This window comes from Mercenaria mercenaria, chromosome 9 (assembly GCF_021730395.1).
Source record: "Mercenaria mercenaria strain notata chromosome 9, MADL_Memer_1, whole genome shotgun sequence".
Taxonomy (NCBI): domain Eukaryota; kingdom Metazoa; phylum Mollusca; class Bivalvia; order Venerida; family Veneridae; genus Mercenaria; species Mercenaria mercenaria.
In genome coordinates, this window is record NC_069369.1 from 52,215,304 (window position 1) to 52,234,702 (window position 19,399).

A 19,399-nucleotide genomic window follows, 5' to 3' on the forward strand; every position below is an offset into this window, starting at 1 on the left:
TTCATAAAGACATTTGCATCAGCTCTTGCAAATTGGTACAGTGTCTGTTGTCAAGAAAATCAAATGATTCAGATTTTTCCCTTTTGGGTTTATCGGGCTACAAATTTTTCCCATCAAAAAGCCACATGTTGTTTTGAAAAATCCAAAAAAAATTCACTGAATTTTGAAACATTTTTTGAGAATAAAATTAATATGCGCAGTCTCAGCACTTGTACTGCAGCTATGTATAAACTGTAATACAAGGACTAGTGAATATACAAAATGTAACATTTTAAAGCTTTTATTGGGCTTAATCCGACATAAATTATTTATTGTTCACAAGGTTCTGCTAATTAGAGCTTAAAAAAAGAATAAAAAGAAAAAATTATAAACATGTTTCTTTTTGATATGAACTGCTTGAAAGATATTCACTAAAGATCTTTGTTAGCATTATTGGATGGATCATTCCCAATTTATTTAAGAGAGGAAGAGACATATTTGAATAGCTCCTATGATAGAAGCATTATTGGATGGATCATTCCCAATTTATTTAAGAGAGGAAGAGACATAATTGAACAGCTCCTATGATAGAAGCTCTGGCCTTGAATGGACTTGCAAAATTTACTGTACTTTATTGATCTGTAAAAATCATGCTTTCATTACTTCAGTAATGCATGCACATCTAAGGCTTTATATCGAGAAACTTTTAGGTTTTCCTTGTAATTTTATGGACTTTCAGCATTGATGAAGAGCATAGACATGAATTTGAAGCCATGATAATTACATTGTATCGCCACTGGACCCACATTGGTGTAATGACACTATCAAGATACTGCAAATTATAGAATTTTTGTGATTTCACATGTAACAAACAATTTCGCGAAATTTTGAATTCACTGACAACTGCAAAAATGGCTGGAAATTGCCGCTGCATGTTCTTCGTAGATTTCTGGTGACCCAACTTTTTGTGATATTTAATGTATTAATGGAAAAATTACATAATTTCGGATGGACATATTTCCAGATATGCCGGAACAGTAGACTATTGAAAATTATGGAAATTGAAGAAAATATTATTATTCATTGTCATGAAAATATTGAGGGTAGCTCTAAATATATGTAGATATGACATCAGTATTAATATGACACGTACAAGACAATATTTGTGTGTGTGTGTGCTCGGGTTTAACATCTTTTTCAACAATTTTTCAGTCATATATGGTGTCTACTTGTAGCAGTGAGCACAATGCCGAACTTTATAGTGCTGCCTCACTGGAATATCATGCTGTAGACACGTGGCATGATACCCCACCCAGTCACATTATACTGACACCGGGCTGACCAGTCCTAACACTATCCCCTTAATGCTGAGCGCCAAGCGAGGAAGCTGCTAGTACCATTTAATATTTAGCTTAAAGTGGAGAGAACGTGTAACCGTTGACATTGAACATTCATAGAAATGAAAATATTTTCAAAATCAGACCACATTAGGAAAAGATATGGCACTTTGAGATTAAAGAAAATTTTTAGTAATAAATTCCAACAGTTGGGGCATATAGTTTTTATGCCCCACGAAGGTGAGCATATTAAAATCGCACTGTCCGTCCGTGCGTGCGTCAGGTAAATTCTTGTCCGGTCTGTAACTCTCCCATCCATATGATTTTGAAATGTTCACCATAGTGAGATGACATGTCATGAGCAAGACCCAGCTCCAGGGTCAAGGTCACACTTAGAAGTCAGAGGTTAACAGGGTCTGTTTCTTGTCTGGTTCATAAATATGCCATTCATCAAGGGATTTTGAAATTACTTGGCATTAATGTTCCCCATAATGAAACAACGTGTCTTGCGCAAGATCCAGACCTCTAGCTCTAAGGTCAAGGTCACACTTAGAGGTTAAAGGTTAACATGGTCTGTTTCTTGTCTGGTCCATAACTCTGCCATCAATGAAGGGATTTTAAAATTACTTGGCATAAGTGTTACTGTAAATCCGGTATTATTCGTGGTGTTTTAATTTTCGCGAATCAGGTGCTTCGCGAAATCATGAATCCGCATAAATATCCTTCTATAACATACAGACATATCCAAAAAATGTCCAAAATACGGTCAATACTAGCCGCCTATGCATCGATGTTTATTGAATGAATTTCAATTCATTTCACATTTCAATATATTAGGAATAATTCATGTAGAATATACTGCTTAAGGTTAGATTTACATGCAGCTGGCAGTTTTTAGCGGAGAGCATCTCCTTGATGCACTTCGTATGTGTCAAACAAGCAGAGCGCGTGTTGCCCGAGGGGAAGATCATCCCTTATCTTCTCAACAAACCTGACTTTTTTACACATTTTGTTTAGACAACAATAGGGATTAGCGGACAATTTATCACACCCTTGTATTATTATACTTGTACGTTAATTATTTATGAAATGGCTGTAACAAACTTTGAACATTTTATCAGCTATGAAGTGTAATAAGAATAATCGCCAGTAAATTGAACAAAGGATTTAAAGGCTCAATTATTTCAGTCTGTGTTAATAAAGTAACCGATTGCTAATACGAAATGTGTTTAACGAGTCTTTGGCATGCTAAAATTCGACACAGTACTGAAAAATGGGCATTAATATAATCATGGCTTCTGGAATTGAAATTTCACTAATATAAGATAAGAACCTTCACGAATTTAAATTCCTGACCCTTCCGTCGCGAATTCATAAATCTGCAAAATAATTCAGGGTGGCGGAATTCGCGAAATAAAGATCACGCTAATATAAAGTGATTTACAGTACCTTTAATGAGATGACTTGTTATGCACAAGACCCAGACCCCTAGCTCCAAGGTCAAGGTCACAGAAGTCAAAGGTTAACATGGTCTGTTTCCTGTCTGGTCCATAACTCTGCCATTTATCAAGGCATTTGAAAATTATTTGACACAAATGTTAACCATATTGAGAAGGTGTGTCACGCTTATGACCTGAGTCTCTCAGGTCAAGGTCACAAAATGATTCATACTTAAACTATTCTGGCATATTTTGCGCAGACAGCTATAGCATTCTTGGGCACGCTTCGCGGGCATTTGTCACTAATAGTGACAGCTCTTGTTACTTCTGCAGTAGGCTCGTATGTATCAAATGAAAATGTAGTATATTTGATTATGTTTCATTGACAAAGGATTGTTATACAATAAAGATAGAAATTCATAGAGTATGACATCCTCCACTACATTGTACCTTACAAGGATGCACAAATATATGTGATATATAAATTTGACTCAGTGATGTTGCCTTCCTGATTAATTTGTCAGGCAAATGACTTGTTTCCTTTCATATAGCTTGTTTTACATGTGTTGTTTTTATGCTTGTCCAAATTAATTAATTATGCAAATAATGAAGTCAGCAAATATAGCACTTTATGTGCGTTTTAATGACAGTTTTATCATTTTATTATACAGCAATATTTGTATTTATCCTTTACGATAAATGTATCCCATGTCAGTGTAAGAAAATTTCATATGTTTGATTAACTTTATTATTTGACAAGGATTGAACAGGGCAGATCTACTGGCCCTTTTTAAGTATGAGTAGAAATTGGAATTTGTAGTAATACTTGTCCTGTAGGACGAGAGGGAGTGTTGACCAGAAATACATTACATTAGACTTCATATTAGACTTTAACAGAGTCATGCAGAAGCAGATCTAAATCGGAATTTGGTTTTATGTTTGTACACTAAAATCAGTCCTGTTCTTTTACAAAATTTTACTTTACACATCTACAGATTGCATTACCTAGACGCCCTAAAGCCCAGAACAAAATCCTGGAATGTATCGGTTTTAACACATTTGAAAACAGAGCTGCCTGTAAAAATGTTTTTTCTTTAGATGAATTGCAGGACAAATACAAATGTGAGACTTGATGAGAAAAAATTCTAGGCTGTTTGTGATGACATGCTTTCAAAGATTTGTTAAGCCCAGTTTTATATTTAGCTCACCTGTCACAAAGTGACAAGGTGAGCTTTTGTGATCGCGCAGCGTCCGTCGTCCGTGCGTGCGTGCGTCCGTGCGTGCGTAAACTTTTGCTTGTGACCACTCTAGAGGTCACATTTTTCATGGGATCTTTATGAAAATTGGTCAGAATGTTCCCCTTGATGATATCTAGGTCAAGTTCGAAACTGGGTCACGTGCAGTCAAAAACTAGGTCATTAGATCTAAAAATAGAAAAACCTTGTGACCTCTCTAGAGGCCATATATTTCACAAGATCTTCATGAAAATTGGTCAGAATGTTCACTTTGATGATATCTAGGTCAAATTCGAAACTGGGTCACGTGCAGTCAAAAACTAGGTCATTAGGTCTAAAAATAGAAAAACCTTGTGACCTCTCTAGAGGCCATATTTCTCAATGGATCTTCATGAAAATTGGTCAGAATGTTCACCTTGATGATATCTAGGTCAAGTTCGAAACTGGGTCACTTGGGGTTAAAAACTAGGTCAGTAGATCTAAAAATAGAAAAACCTTGTGACCTCTCTAGAGGCCATATTTCTCAATGGATCTTCATGAAAATTGGTGAGAATGTTCAGCTTGATGATATCTAGGTCATGTTCGAAACTGGGTCATGTGCGGTCAAAAACTAGGTCAGTAGGTCTAAAAATAGAAAAACCTTGTGACCTCTCTAGAGGCCATATTTTTCACGGGATCTTCATGAAAATTGGTGAGAATGTTCACCTTGATGATATCTAGGTCAAGTTTAAAAGTGGGTCACGTGCCTTCAAAAACTAGGTCATTAGGTCAAATAATAGAAAAACCTTGTGACCTCTCTAGAGGCCATATTTTTCAATGAATCTTCATGAAAATTGGTCAGAATTTTTTATCTTGATGATATCTAGGTCACATGTGCTCAAAAACTAGGTCACTATGTCAAATAATAGAAATAACGACGTCATACTCAGTTCAACACTGGGTCATGTGGGGATAGGTGAGCAATTCAGGACCATCATGGTCCTCTTGTTTTTTTCTAAAATTGCATGGCTCTTCTGCTGCCATTCAGTGTTCTTTGACACACACATCCCTTAACAGCAAAAATATAAAGCTGTGTAGCTCTTCCACAGTCGATCAAGGTCCTGTGACACCCTAGTCCCTTACCAGCAAAAACTAAAAAGATGTGTGAAACTTACAGTTAGGGGCCTCCGTGACCAGTGGATAAGGTCCAGTACATGTACTTGTAATCGCTTGCCCCTTACTGCTGTGGGTTCGAACCTTGCTCTGGGCATTGAATTCCTTCTTCATGTGAGGAAGCCATCCAGATGGCATACAGAAGGTGGATGATTATACCCAGGTGCCTGCCTGAAATGAAATAATGCAGGGAGGGCCACCTTGGGTCTTTCTCCACCCTCAAAAGCTGGACAGTCGCCATATGACCTATAATTGTGTCAGTATGATCTTATAATCAATCAAGTCACTATGATAACCCAGTCGTCTAAAGCTGTGTGATTCTTCCACAGTCAGTCAAAGTATTGTGACATGCCAGTCCCTTAACAGCAAAAATCTAAGACTGTTTGACTTTTCCACAGTCAGTCAAAGCCCCATGACACCCCAGTCCCAAAATAGCACAAATCTAAAGCTGTGTGTCTCTTCTACATTCAGTCAAAGTCCTGTGACATACAAGTCCCTTAACATCAAAAATCTCTACCTGTGTGGCTCTTCCAGTCCTATGACATAAAGCTGTCTGGCTCTTCCAGAGTCAGTCAAGGCACTGTGGCAACACAGTCCCTAAATAGAAAGAATCTATTTAAGCTAACAGGTTCTTCCATTGCCAGGCAAGACTCTTCCAGTGTCAGTCAAGGCACTGTGGCAACACAGTCCCTAAATAGAAAGAATCTATTTAAGCTAACAGGCTCTTCCATTGCCAGGCAAGACTCTTCCAGAGTCAGTCAAGGCACTGTGGCAACACAGTCCCTAAATAGAAAGAATCTATTTAAGCTAACAGGCTCTTCCATTGCCAGGCAAGGACACCCCAGTCCTTTAACAGCAAAACTCTTCAACTGTTTGGCTCTTCCTCATGTTATTCAAAGCTCTGGGGTACCCCAGTCCCTAAATAGCAAAAATCTAAAGATGTGTGTCTCTTCCACATTCAGTTAAGGTCCTGTGACACCCTAGTCCCGTTAACAGCAAAAAACTAAAGCTGAGTTGCTTTAATAGTATTCATGATTGTAAAGGAGTAAGAGTTCCTTACAATTTTTCTTGATCCAGCATTTTTTTGCCTCAAACTTCAGTTCTTTTTGGCTCTATATATGTTTGCTTTACTTTTGATATCTTGAAAACATTGTTTACACAAAAGCAACATCGTTTATTTTTGTAACCAGAAAATGAGGGAGAAAAACAACAAAACATCTGTGTTGCCACTAAATTTTGATTTTTTAAAGCATGTGCTGAAGTTACTTGTTTGCTGTTCATAATTATAAAACATAAAATGATTTGCATAATATGTTGATGCAAGACAGTTTCTATATGAAACATAAAAGCATGGCAGATAAAATACTGTGAAATTTCGTTTTTTGCAATTCGTTAAACTAAAGGTTTTGTAACGTAACTGATGCATGGGTAACTTACATAACAGAAGAACTTCAATAAATACACATTTACAATGCATTTATATTGAAATTTCAAGTTTTTGCCACTGATGCAACTTTGAGAGATGATTTGTTAACTTTTTTTATAAGCAATATCTTTTATAATCATAGACTGCTGCATGTTTGTGCAGCTGCTGATTGAATAAATAGCTGCATTTTTCCTCTCTTCCCTCCCCCCACCCACCATGGTGGCAACATTATTTATATTTTGTCAAGAAACAGGTTGCTGATGTTGACCTTACTGCATCTGGTTTTCAAAGGTTATAGGTCTGAGTTTGGAGACCAGTCTCGAAATTAAATATATGTAAGCATGCATGCCATTGGTCAATTTCAAGGTAGCAACCAATCAGATGCAGGCCTTTTGAAGCTGGTCTCTTTAATTGAACCCAGAAAATGATATTTCTACTGCAGGATTTTGACAAAATTTCTAAACTTCATTAGAATTTATGCAGCCTTTACCTTTCTGCATTTCTTCTTGGGATGTCCCCTGGCTGTTTCAGCCGAGCCCACATATGAGCTGTGCCATGAGAAAACCAACATATTGGGTTTGCGACCAGGATGGATCCAGACCAGCCTGCGCATCCGCTCAGTCTGGTCAGGATCCATGCTGTTCGCTATCAAAGCCTATTGGAATTAGAGAAACTGTTAGCGAACAGCATGGATCCTGACCAGACTTCGCGGATGCGCAGGCTGGTCTGGATCCATGCTGGCCGCAACCCCACTATGTTGGTTTTCTCATGACACGGCTCATATGGTTAATGTTGTTAGTCCATCCAGTTGATCTATACAAAGTCATGTCTGTCTTTAACTTTGAAACCTGAAGTTGTATGTGTATATTTTTGATCACCATGATACAAAGGTTAGTTGAGTACCTAATATATACCGTACTTCACCTCCCTTGCCAACCGATACAATGTACGTAGCCCTGACTCAGTTCTTAATCAGTCTGTATCGTTACTTTGTTTGGACACTTTTAGCCAGAAAGATATACAAGAAATAGAGCAATATGTTGTTTATTACTCTGCAACATTTAATTACGTCCACTTTGGTGTTACTTATAATGTTTGAACTTTTTTTTGTAAATACTATGTTTGAACTTTTTTGTAACATCATTTTCAATAGAAAACGAGGAATTTCCCTGACTGTATGTTACTTGCCATTGACTTACGCGGAGCAGACATAAGACAAAAAAATCCTGTTTTGGGCTTATCATTTGTAACTTTTTTTTATGCCCCCAGCATCTACTGATGCGGGAGGCATATAGTGATTGTCCTGTCCGTCTGTTCGTCCGTTAGTGCGTCCGTACGTGGTTAACCAAATGGGACCGTTTCATCTAGCATCAATACCCCTTACTAGAATGACTTGATACTAATGCAGATGTAACCTGTGACCATTCCTCATCTTCAGACATCACCTGACCTCAGTTTGACCTTGACCTCATTTTGGACGTAGGTTGCTTTATATGGGCCATCTCTTGGTTAACCAAATGGGACCGTTTCGTCTAGCATCAATACCCCTTACAAGAATTAATTGATACTAATACAGATGTAAACTGTGACCATTCCTCATCTTTAAACATCACCTGACCTCAGTTTGACCTTGACCTCGTTTTGGACTTAGGTGCAAAATCTGTCGACAAGGATGCCACTGGGGGCATCAAGCGTTTACTGAACGCAGCTGCTTGTTTTGTCTGTGGCTTTCCCAACCACAGATAGCAGACCCCATATTAAATGCACTGGCCTCAAGATTTCTTTCTTGAAAATTGAAGTTTGGTCATATTATGAACATTAGAACAGGAGTTTTTGTTTCAGAACTATCTTTAAAATGCCAAATCGAGAAAAAAAAATATACCTGAGTCAGGAATCAACCCCAGCCACCTCAGCAATAAAATTTTTCCTGCTCTTGACACTCCATGGAGGAGTACTTACTATCATTAAATATAAAGCTTTTTAAGCGGTATCCCATTACAAACAATTTTGAATGTAAAAATAAGTAAAAATAACAAATTCTCATGTGTTTCCATATCATGTAATCTTATTAACTGTCAGTAACTAAGTTTCAGCAATAATTTCCTGATATCTAAAAAATGTTTTTGTTTTTGTTGTTGTATGATCAGGAGGTCAGTGCGTTTAAATGGTTTCACAGTTCTTAAATTATCCAGACCTAATATGAGTCATAGAATAGTAATTTAAGACATGTGGAACTTTAAACTATTTATGAACATATTTTACCATGGTACTTCTTAAATCTGAATATAGGACTGAACACTGTTTTGCTGCATATACATGTATAGGTTCAAGGTCATCTATATTGTCCTAACCAAACATAATTGTTGGAGTGCCAGCAAAACAATATTTTTGTAACTTTCGTATCCTTTCAGCATCTGTAAGGTAAAAAAACATATTAGCATCTGATGGACAGGCTTCCGTAGAATCAACATCTCAAATACAGAAATATGGTTTGACATTTGCCTTGCAAGAATCTTTATAAATGTGCCATTGTCCTAAGGATATAAAATATTACTTTGAGCTGAGGATGTTGTAAGATGGTAAACACAGAAGCAAACTGTTTGTGAATTAAAATTAAAATTACTAAAAAATTTTTGGCGGGGTGGGGGAGGGGAGAAGGATAAGAATGCCGTTTGCTATTGGTGCCTTACATCAGTCATGGAAGAGAACCAGTGATGACTCTGTCCCAGGATGATACTATCTTGAAATTTCTGACTCAAAATTCTGTTCTATTTGATTAAGAAAGATAATTTTGTTAGTCCAATTATACAGAAGCATTCATCATTATTATCTCCCTTTCTTATCATAATAGTAGAGATTTTTTTTTTTTTTTTTTTTTTTTGGAAATGTATACAATAATATACAGTTGAAAGAGAAGCTGAAGCTAATAGTGCAGTTGCTTTTATATATAAAATTGTCATTCACAAAAAGTATGTTTTTGTATACAGACACTAGTGGTGTCCAGTACCAGATCAATTTTTGAGGTCCTCCCAAACTCTTTGGTGTCTTAGCTATGGCATTCAATTTTGATTTAAATGAAACTTACACAAATGCAAAGCATGATAAGATGATGTGCCCGGTATGAGAGTCAGGGTAGTACCTCCAAGCTCATTGGTCACAGGCAAAGTCTTCAATTACATATTTGACAGTTATGGAGAAGGCAATTTTTTTAAAATTTGTTAACCAGGTATTCAAAAAGATTGCAATAAAACTTTTAGGTAGCTTGCTTAGAAACAGAGTTTAGAATGAGATCTCAAGGGTCAAGGTCAATGTCCCATTGGTTAAAATACCACTGCAAGCTCTATAGAGTGAACACCACTGCAACTTCAGTATAGCAGGTTTTTTTCAAGCAAATTTGGGAACATGGCCTGTACCCCCCAAATTGGGAATTTTTACGCGTAAAATGTTCCAAATTGGGAAATATTTTGTCCCAAAGGATATAGTAAAGATGTGTTTGAGCACTTTCTCATACACTTTTTTCACATTGTACAACCTCTTTAACATACTTCCATTACAAAATTGTCAATAATTTGGTCAATGTTTGTGCAATTTTGATGAAATTTTTTTCAGAATGTATATTGGGAATTTTTGCACTCATTTTGGGAAAAATACATACTTTTTGGCATTGGGAATATAGCCAAATAACGGCTATAAAAACGGCTAAAAAAGCCTGGTATAGTGAACACCAGTGCAGGCTGTGTGGGGTGAACTCCACCACATCCTCTGTAGAGTGAACACAATTGCAACTTCAATATAGTAATCACCACTGCAAGCTCTATAAAGGGAAAACCACTGGAACTTCAGTATAATGGACAGAACTGCAATTACTGAAGAGTGAACATTATTGTACCCTCTGAAGAGTGAACATCACTGAAAGCTCAATAGAGTGAACATCATTGCACCCTCAGTAGAGTGAACACATTGCAACTTCGTAGAGTGAGCACACTGCATGGCAAGATCGCAATGAAGTGCGCACATTGGTGCCTGAGCATGTTATATGGTATTTCTGATGAACAGTATGAAGTAACGTATCTTTTGTGGTGATTTATTACAACTTTCTGCAATTTTTTAACCAGCACAACAAACAGGGAGTGAATCGGTCAACATTCAGGCATCTTATAATGTGTTTTTACCTCTAAAAATGGCCAAAAATACATGTTATGCAGGGACTTTTTATAAATGCCTAAAATTCAAAGATGCCGAAATTGTAAATCTTGGTCAAAACAACGCTAATTTTGGTCTTTGCTTATTCAGTTACTGTCACAGAAACACCAGAATATGGAGAAACCTAGGAAGTAACAGAATAAAAAAAAAATATAGCGCTTAAGGCATATAGTGCGATGCATATACAAAACGTTCCCTCAGTGAAGACATTTACATGGTCGTTGACATGTAATCTTTATGAAAATTTGCGGTGTGTTATAATGTAGCACACAAACCTACGTTGAAGAATGTCAATGGTTTTGAAGGTCTATATATACACTTATAACTGAGACATTTGGTGATAAAACCAGCAGTTGGGCTGTCCACAAAAATCATGTAGGACACAGCCTCCTTGAAGATTTCCTACTTTCAGTGAAGTTTGAGTATTTATATTTTACCGGTGTAACTATGGCTTTGAATGATAATTATAGGGTACATAACATTTAACATTTTGGTTTTGTATAGCTGTGATGAAGCGGTTCAAAGTAATTTGTGTAGAACACGGCCCCAGTAGGACACGGTCCCACAAAATCAGATTTTTTCAGTATGTTAACCATTTCATCCTAAAATGTCATAAATTTTATTTTGGTAACATGTAGCATAAAATAGACATTAAAGATTGTTACCTAATCAATATTACAATAAATAAATTTGTTTTATTCAAAATTCTGTAAATTGAATATTGTAGATAGAACTGTAATTTTGAAAGCATAAAATTTTTAATATCATACATACATTACTCAGAAATATACACAATAAATTGCAGTTACCAGTAACTGTTATAAAAGCAAAATAATAATAAATACATAATAAAAAAAAATTGTTGTTCAAAAACACCATGCATAAAAACTTTAACCAGTTATTAATGAGATCCTCTCAAGTTAGGTTTTAGATAGCCATTTCATTAATTGATCAAGATATTAAAGTTACTTAAATAGGCAGCATGTTGTAACATAAGGTAGAACAGTAAAGTTTCAGACCTATAAATGTACACATGAACATATCGTTCATATAAATTTCATTCGAACATGATGTTTAAACAATTTCCGTTATTGTAACATTATTTTAGTTTGGTCCGTAAGTACAGGTACATGAAATGTGCTCAATTTTTATCTTTAACACGTCTTTTGTTCCATATCTGTGTTTATTTGATCTCATCTATAAATGCATATACAAAATCTAGTATCAATTTTACCATGATTTGTTACAAAGTAAACGAATAAAATACTCCAGTGCCTTTTGATGACATTAGTGTGTAGGACACGGCCCCTTGTGGTAGTAGGTGTAAACAAGTCAAAATTTCGATACATTGTGGATACATTTGTGCTATTCCAACACCGCAGACTGTAGTGTGAAAAACACTGCAGAACACCACTGTAACCCCTGTAGTGCAAACAACACTGCAGCCTATAGTGCGAACACCACTGCAGACTGTAGTATGAACACCACTGCAACCTGTAGTGTGAACAACACTGCAATCTGTAGTGCGAACAACACTGCAGGCTGTAGTTTGAACAACACTGCAGAACACCAGTGTAACCTCTGTAGTGCGAACAACACTGCAGCCTATAGTGCGAACACCACTGCAGACTGTAGTATGAACACCACTGCAACCTGTAGTGTGAACAACACTGCAACCTGTAGTGTAAACAACACTGCAGACTGTAGTGCCAACAACACTGCAGACTGTAGTGCGAACAACACTGCAGACTGTAGTGTGAACAACACTGCAGACTGTAGTGCGAACATCACTGCAGACTGTAGTGTGAACACCACTGTAGACTGTAGTGCGAACAACACTGCAGACTGTAGTGTGAACACCACTGCATTTTAGTAGAGCAAACACCACTGCAACCTGTAGTGTGAACACCACTGCAACTTCAGTAGAGCAAACACCACTGCAATTGTAGTGCAAACAACACTGCAGACTGTAGTGTGAACACCACTGTAGACTGTAGTGCGAACAACACTGCAGACTGTAGTGCGAACAACACTGCAGACTGTAGTGTGAACACCACTGCAACTTCAGTAGAGCAAACACCACTGCAACCTGTAGTGTGAACACCACTGCAACTTCAGGAGAGCAAACACCACTGCAACCTGTAGTGTGAACACCACTGCAACTTCAGTAGAGCAAACACCACTGCAACCTGTAGTGTAAACACCACTGCAACTTCAGTAGAGCAAACACCACTGCAACCTGTAGTGTGAACACCACTGCAACCTGTAGTGAGAACACCACTGCAACCTGTAGTGTGAACACGACTGTTACCTCTGTAAGGTGAACACTACTGCACCCTGTAGTGCAAACACCGCTACAACTCAGTAGCATATACACCACTGTTACCTCTGTAGTGTGAACACTACTGCACCCTGTAGTGCAAACAACACTGCAACCTGTACAGTGAACACCACTGTAACTTCAGTAGAGCAAACACCACTGCAACCTGTAGTTTGAACACCACTGTAATTTCAGTAGAGCAGACACCATTGCAGCCTGTGGTGTGAACACCACTGCAACTTTAGTAGAGCAAACACGCACTGCAACCTGTGGTGTGAACACCACTGCAACTTCAGTAGAGCAAACACCACTGCAGCCTATAGTGTAAACACCACTGCAACCTGTAGTGTGAACACCACTGCAACTTCAGTAGAGCAAACACCACTGTAACCTGTAGTGTGAACACAACTGCCAATGTTTTTTCCCACTAATTTGGGAATGGGGCCAGGGCCTTTACAATTGGGAAAAATGCGTTGTAAAGTGCCTAAATTGGGAATTGTTAAAAGTCATAATTCTTATTAAAATGTCACATTTAAGAAAAAATTGCCATAATTTATCATTATGCATTAAGTTAACTAACTGTCTTGTGTTTCAAATGTTTAAGGTTTCAGTCTTGTTTGAAAAAGTTGAAAAAAAAAGACAATAAATTTAACTTTGGGAATTTTAGCTTTGAAACTGGGAGAAAAACATACTATTTGCCACTGGGATTGAGGCCCCAAATTGGCCAGAAAAAAAACACTGACTGCAACTTCAGTAGAGCAAACACCACTGCAACCTGAAGTGTGAACACCACTGCAACCTGAAGTGTGAACACCAGTGCAACTTCAGTAGAGCAAACACCACTGCAACCTATAGTGTGAACACCACTGCTACTTCAGTAGAGCAAACACCACTGCAACTTCAGTAGAGCAAACACCACTGCAACCTGTGGTGTGAACACCACTGCAACTTCAGTACAGCAAACACCACTGCAACCTGTAGTATGAACACCACTGCAACTTCAGTACAGAAAACACCACTGCAACTTCAGTATAGCAAACACCACTGCAACCTCAGTAGAGCAAACACCACTGCAACCTGTGGTGTGAACACCACTGCAACTTCAGTAGAGCAAACACCACTGCAACCTATAGTGTGAAAACCACTGCTACTTCAGTAGAGCAAACACCACTGCAACTTCAGTAGAGCAAACACCACTGCAACTTCAGTAGAGCTAACACCACTGCAACCTATAGTGTGAACATCATTGCTACTTCAGTAGAGCAAACACCACTGCAACCTGTGGTGTGAACACCACTGCAACTTCAGTAGAGCAAACACCACTCCAGCTTCAGTACAGCAAACACCACTGCAACTTCAGTACAGCAAACACCACTGCAACCTGTAGTATGAACACCACCACTGCAACTTCAGTAGAGGAAACACCACTGCAACTTCAGTAGAGCAAACACCACTGCAACCTGTAGTGTGAACACCACTGCAACTTCAGTAGAGCAAACACCACTGCAACTTCAGTAGAGCAAACACCACTGCAGCCTGTAGTGTGAACACCACTGCAACTTCAGTAGAGCAAACACCACTGTAACCTATATTGTGAACACCACTGCAACTTCAGTAGAGCCAACACCTCTGCAACCTATATTGTGAACACCACTGCAACTTCAGTAGAGCAAACACCACTGCAACTTATAGTGTGAACACCACTGCAACCTGTAGTATGAACACCACTGCAACTTCAGTAGAGCAAACACCACTGCAACTTCAGTAGAGCAAACACTGCTGCAACTTCAGTAGAGCAAACACCACTGCAACCTGTAGTATTAACATTACTGCAACTTCAGTAGAGCAAACACCACTGCCACCTCTGTAGAATGAACACAGAGGAACATATGTAGAGTGAACACCATTGAAGCTTAAGTGGAACAAACACGACTGCATCCTTATTAGAATGAAAAACATTACAACTCTAGAGTGTACACCACTGCCACTTCAGTAGAGCAGTGGTAACAGAGGATATACTGTGGCTGTAGCTCCTGTTGTTTGAAATAAGTGGAGTATTAAATATAAATGATCCAGTAAATGATAAAAGTGAAAGGGAATTTGTCACAGATGTTATAAGAAAAAGAAAATATTGAACATAAAAAAATGAATAGCATTCTTGAGATTACATATGGTTTGTGTTTTGTGAAATATTTTTCAAATTGATTCTTCAGCAGCTTGCATTTAAAGCCCTAGGTAATTTTTTAGGGGCACAAAAACACACTGTGCAGTTGAAAAGTTATCGATTCCTCTGTAGTAACATGCAAGTTACTTCCCATCGTCATGCATGTATATAAAGCAGCCATGCAGTTACACTTACATGTACATGTATTATAGAAAGACAATCTAAGAACATGAGTCTGATTTAATCTACGACATACTAAACATTGAAAAAGAACTGGAATAGAAATTTTCAGGATGTTAATTCTTAACATTTTCTAAAACATGCATAAATAATATAACAAAGATGTATATTTGAAAATTTACCCCACCTAGCTTTTGATGTAAATATTTTGCGTCGTACAATTGTTTTCTACATGCAGTATGTCAGAAAATTAGAGTAACAAGTCATTGTTTCCTTTTAGTTCTGAGGGAATAATGGCAGAGTCCATCAGGAGGTGCTCATGATGAGCTTTTAGGACTGTTGATGTTCATCATCCGTTGGCCTGTTGTCCCTCCGTCCATCGTCTGTCCGACTGTTGTCCCTTCATGCATCGTCCGTCCGTCTGATGTTCACAATTTCTTTAAAGAACATCTTGATCAATAAGCCAATGTCAACAAAACCTTAAAAGATTGTTCCTTGGGTGATACCCCAGTCAGATTCCTCCAAACCTAGATCATCCATTGAGAGTTCTGGTTGCCATGACCCAATTTCGGAATAATTTCACAGAAATGTTCCTTGGGTGCACATGTTCCTCTAACAAATTCCTTCAAATTGTTCTGTTTCGTTAAAAAACTTGTTTTCCCAAAACGCTGGCTTGATTTCAAAATAATTTGACAGCATAATTGTTCCTTGGGTGACCCTCTACCAAGTTCCTTGAAGATGCTTATTTTCTTAAAAGATATGGCCTCCAGTGGGCAGGGCTAATATGCCCTATATGACTGCATGGAAGGCTTCGAAAAATCTTCTCCTCAGAAACCGCAGACTCGATTTTAAAACAGTTTAAAAACAAAGTTCTATTGTAATTGGTGATTATTCAATATAGCCCAAGACAACTTACCAATAACCTTAGATGGTAGATACAGCTGTATCTAGAAGTGATACGGCAGATTACTGGGTTGTGTTATTGAGGACGTCTAGCCGGCTGGAACGCTCCACAGGAAATCACCCTTTTCGGCTTCCGGTAGGGCTATCCTCACGTATGTCGGACCAGACCGGACAGGCACTACACTCCTCCCCGTCCTATAGAAGGAGGTAGTCTTAGACCATGGGAGTTAGCCGTGGTCTCTTACTCTCAATAATGAGAGATTCCTGGGTAAAACCAGTACTAGTATTGCGGCTTTTCAGTCACAATACCACAACTACCGGTGACCATGAACATTTCATCCACAGTACACCGGGTTGAGCCCCTATGGCTTAACCGGACTCATCACCGTACATTGAGACTGGAGGGAGCTTCTCAATGTACAGTCTTTTTGCATTATCGCTTGCCAACTTGAGGAGGTCACCCCAAGATTGGCCTCTGGCCTCAGCTACCCTGGATGCTACCCATCCAATCATATAGGGATTGGACTTTTTACAGCGTGGCGGACTGAAATAAGGAGCATCCGTTTCAAGGAGCAAACGGGAAGACTCTAGTTTCCGGAGCATGTCTAGGTAGTCATTGGACTTACAGATCATAACTGTGAACCCAACATAAGTGTTAGGGAACACCTCTAACCATTTCTGTAATATGTCCAAAGACCCTGTAAAGCAGTGAAGGTGAATCAGCTGCTCCTTACTGACTGAGGGATGACTCCGTAACAAGTAAAACATAGTTAACAGAGACTCATCTGAAAGGTTTGTCAAACTTCTGCAATGAATAACGAGCACATGCTCCGGTTGCAGCAAAGTCAGGACTTGCTCAACCTTGCGGAGCTGTTCAGCCCATTTTTCAGCAGGTTCAGTTCGATCAAGACCTATCTCCCCCAATCCTGCTACCTCCGGAAATTGGAGAACTTCCACCAGCTTACTGAACCCTTTATCGGTAAGAGCCTTCCGGGGGTGGATTCCCACGACCGGTACGACACCCTGTTCAGACCATGATTTAATACCCTCCTGTGTAGGGTAAGTCTCAGGGTCACAGAAAACCCCTACAACTCCCACGAGGTGAACCTCGTGAGACTCTAGCGGGTTCAGATTACTCATCTCTTTCAGAGATGGGTTAGTCATCCCCACTCCCTCATAGTCCTGTCAAGGTGACAAATGACTATCAAAGGCCTCAGGCAACTTAGGGAGATTCTGTTTGATCATCTTGGGACAGCTGAAATAGTGTCCAAGTTTCTCACACTGATGTCGCTCTAACATTGACATCAATGACAATAGAAAGCGCCAGTGTACCAAGGCCGTGACATCATTACCCTCCGGTCTTAATATCACGTCCCTAGCAACCGACACCCCCCCAAGTCCACCCAAATTCAACCATTGCCTGCACAGTGGAGGCATCTGGCTGCTCAACCGAGGATAGTGGACTCAGCGATTCAATATAAACCAGTAAATCACTGAGCTCCCGATGTGCTCCTAAAAGCCACCTGCAGCATAGCTTCAGGGCGCTTAACCTGCGTTGAGATATTTCATCTCCTGAAAGTGCCAGATTAAACACACCAGGCAAATGACAGAGAAGCGCATGTTTGCGACTAACACCTGCCCCACATCCTCCTACCGGACACCTAGGGCCATGCCCTGGTTGCCCTGTTTCTCCCAAAGACAGCTTTGGCCTCTTTGCAAGGGTTTCCACTCAGCGTATGCTGAAACTGAACTGCCCTTAACATGGGACCCTTTCCCCGGACCAGCAGGCTGCTTACCCTTACCCGGCACAGTAATGACTAGCTGAGGCTTGTCTTGCCGAACAGAAGGTCTTTGTGCCCTCTCTGCCGGGCTTCTAGAAACAGGGCCTTGCGGAACTGCCCTGTCCCAGAAGCACTGTGCTGGGTCTTACTCTCGTCTCGCTCACGCGGACGAGGCTTAACCGGACTAACCGGCTTCCCACTGCCTGAGGGTTTTGTTGGGCTGTTACCTCCCAACAACTTTTCGGCAGTTCCAGAAGAAACCGATTCTGACTCGCTGTCAGCCTCTCCCCCAGCAAGCAATTGCTGCTCTGCCGGAGGAACCGACTCGAGATTCTCACCAGTCCGTTCAATAGCCGGATCTGTCCCTAATCGGATGTCCCTACTCTGTTCACGTGGGGCATCCTGCCACTTGGATTTACGAATGGGCCCCAAACGGCTCACATTCTGGGAAATCCACTCACGGGAGTGACACTGTAGAATGTCTAACTCCCTGGCCAGATCCCTTAACCAACTAAACTTATGCCTGTTTCTGGCTTCACGGACATGGTCCAACAGGATTTCAAACCTGTTCGGTCGCCTACTAGAGGTGATTTTGAATGCTAGTTCCTTTGGGTTCATCAGGTTGCCCATCTTGAGCACCTTCATTGCCCTGCCCAGACCGTCCCTGTACTCTTCAGCCATGATTCTGAAAATAGACCCAAAAATGTTCAATTTTGAGTCCTCACTCTTCTTAGACAGTCCGGACACTTGTATTGATTTATGTCTAGTGCATCTGAAGCGGTTATGTTCACACAGGACCCATGGAACCACTCTTTACAGAAATCGCACTGGATCATAAATCTACCCTGCCATGGCTTTCGACATAAGCAGTAGACTCGGTCGCTGCCTTTAGCGGCAGTTATGTCACCTGGATTTTGCTCCCAGTGCTTAATCCACCGTGGCACTTCCCTGTCCTTACACTGTTTTAGTCTATCATGGTTTACTACCAAAACAGCATTTCTTAGTTTAACACGGAAGAGGAATGATGACAATTTGGATACTATCACCCCTGGTCCCTTCCATGGTGGACAGAGCTTGCGGCATTTACCCTTCAATACCGCAGTATCAAGTAGGTAGACCCTATCACCTACCTCATAATTCCTCTCTAGTAAACGCAAGTCATAATTGCGCTTCATTCTTTTTGAGGAAGTTTTCATCATTTTGCGGGCTATATCATGTGCTTCCCGCAACTTTTGGACCAATTCATCTGAGTAATCACTAGGGGACTGGCCTTTACCCAG

General features: G+C 39.6%; 2 protein-coding genes across 2 annotated transcripts in view; one reads left to right on the top strand and one right to left on the bottom strand.

Moving 5' to 3' along the window:
• LOC123547119 (nuclear hormone receptor HR96-like) overlaps positions 1–19,399 on the top strand; it is a 277,908-nt gene that overhangs the window by 13,020 nt on the left and 245,489 nt on the right. The gene's annotated exons all lie outside the window — the stretch shown is intronic.
• Positions 16,708–17,502, bottom strand: LOC128559283 (putative deoxyribonuclease TATDN2). Its single transcript, XM_053550565.1, has one exon. The coding sequence runs from the start codon at positions 17,500–17,502 to the stop codon at positions 16,708–16,710; it is 795 nt and encodes a 264-aa protein (XP_053406540.1).

Bases quoted from the DNA above. Each gene is read 5' to 3' on its own strand.
- LOC128559283 (XM_053550565.1), bottom strand. From the start codon at position 17,502: ATGACTAACCCATCTCTGAAAGAGATGAGTAATCTGAACCCGCTAGAG.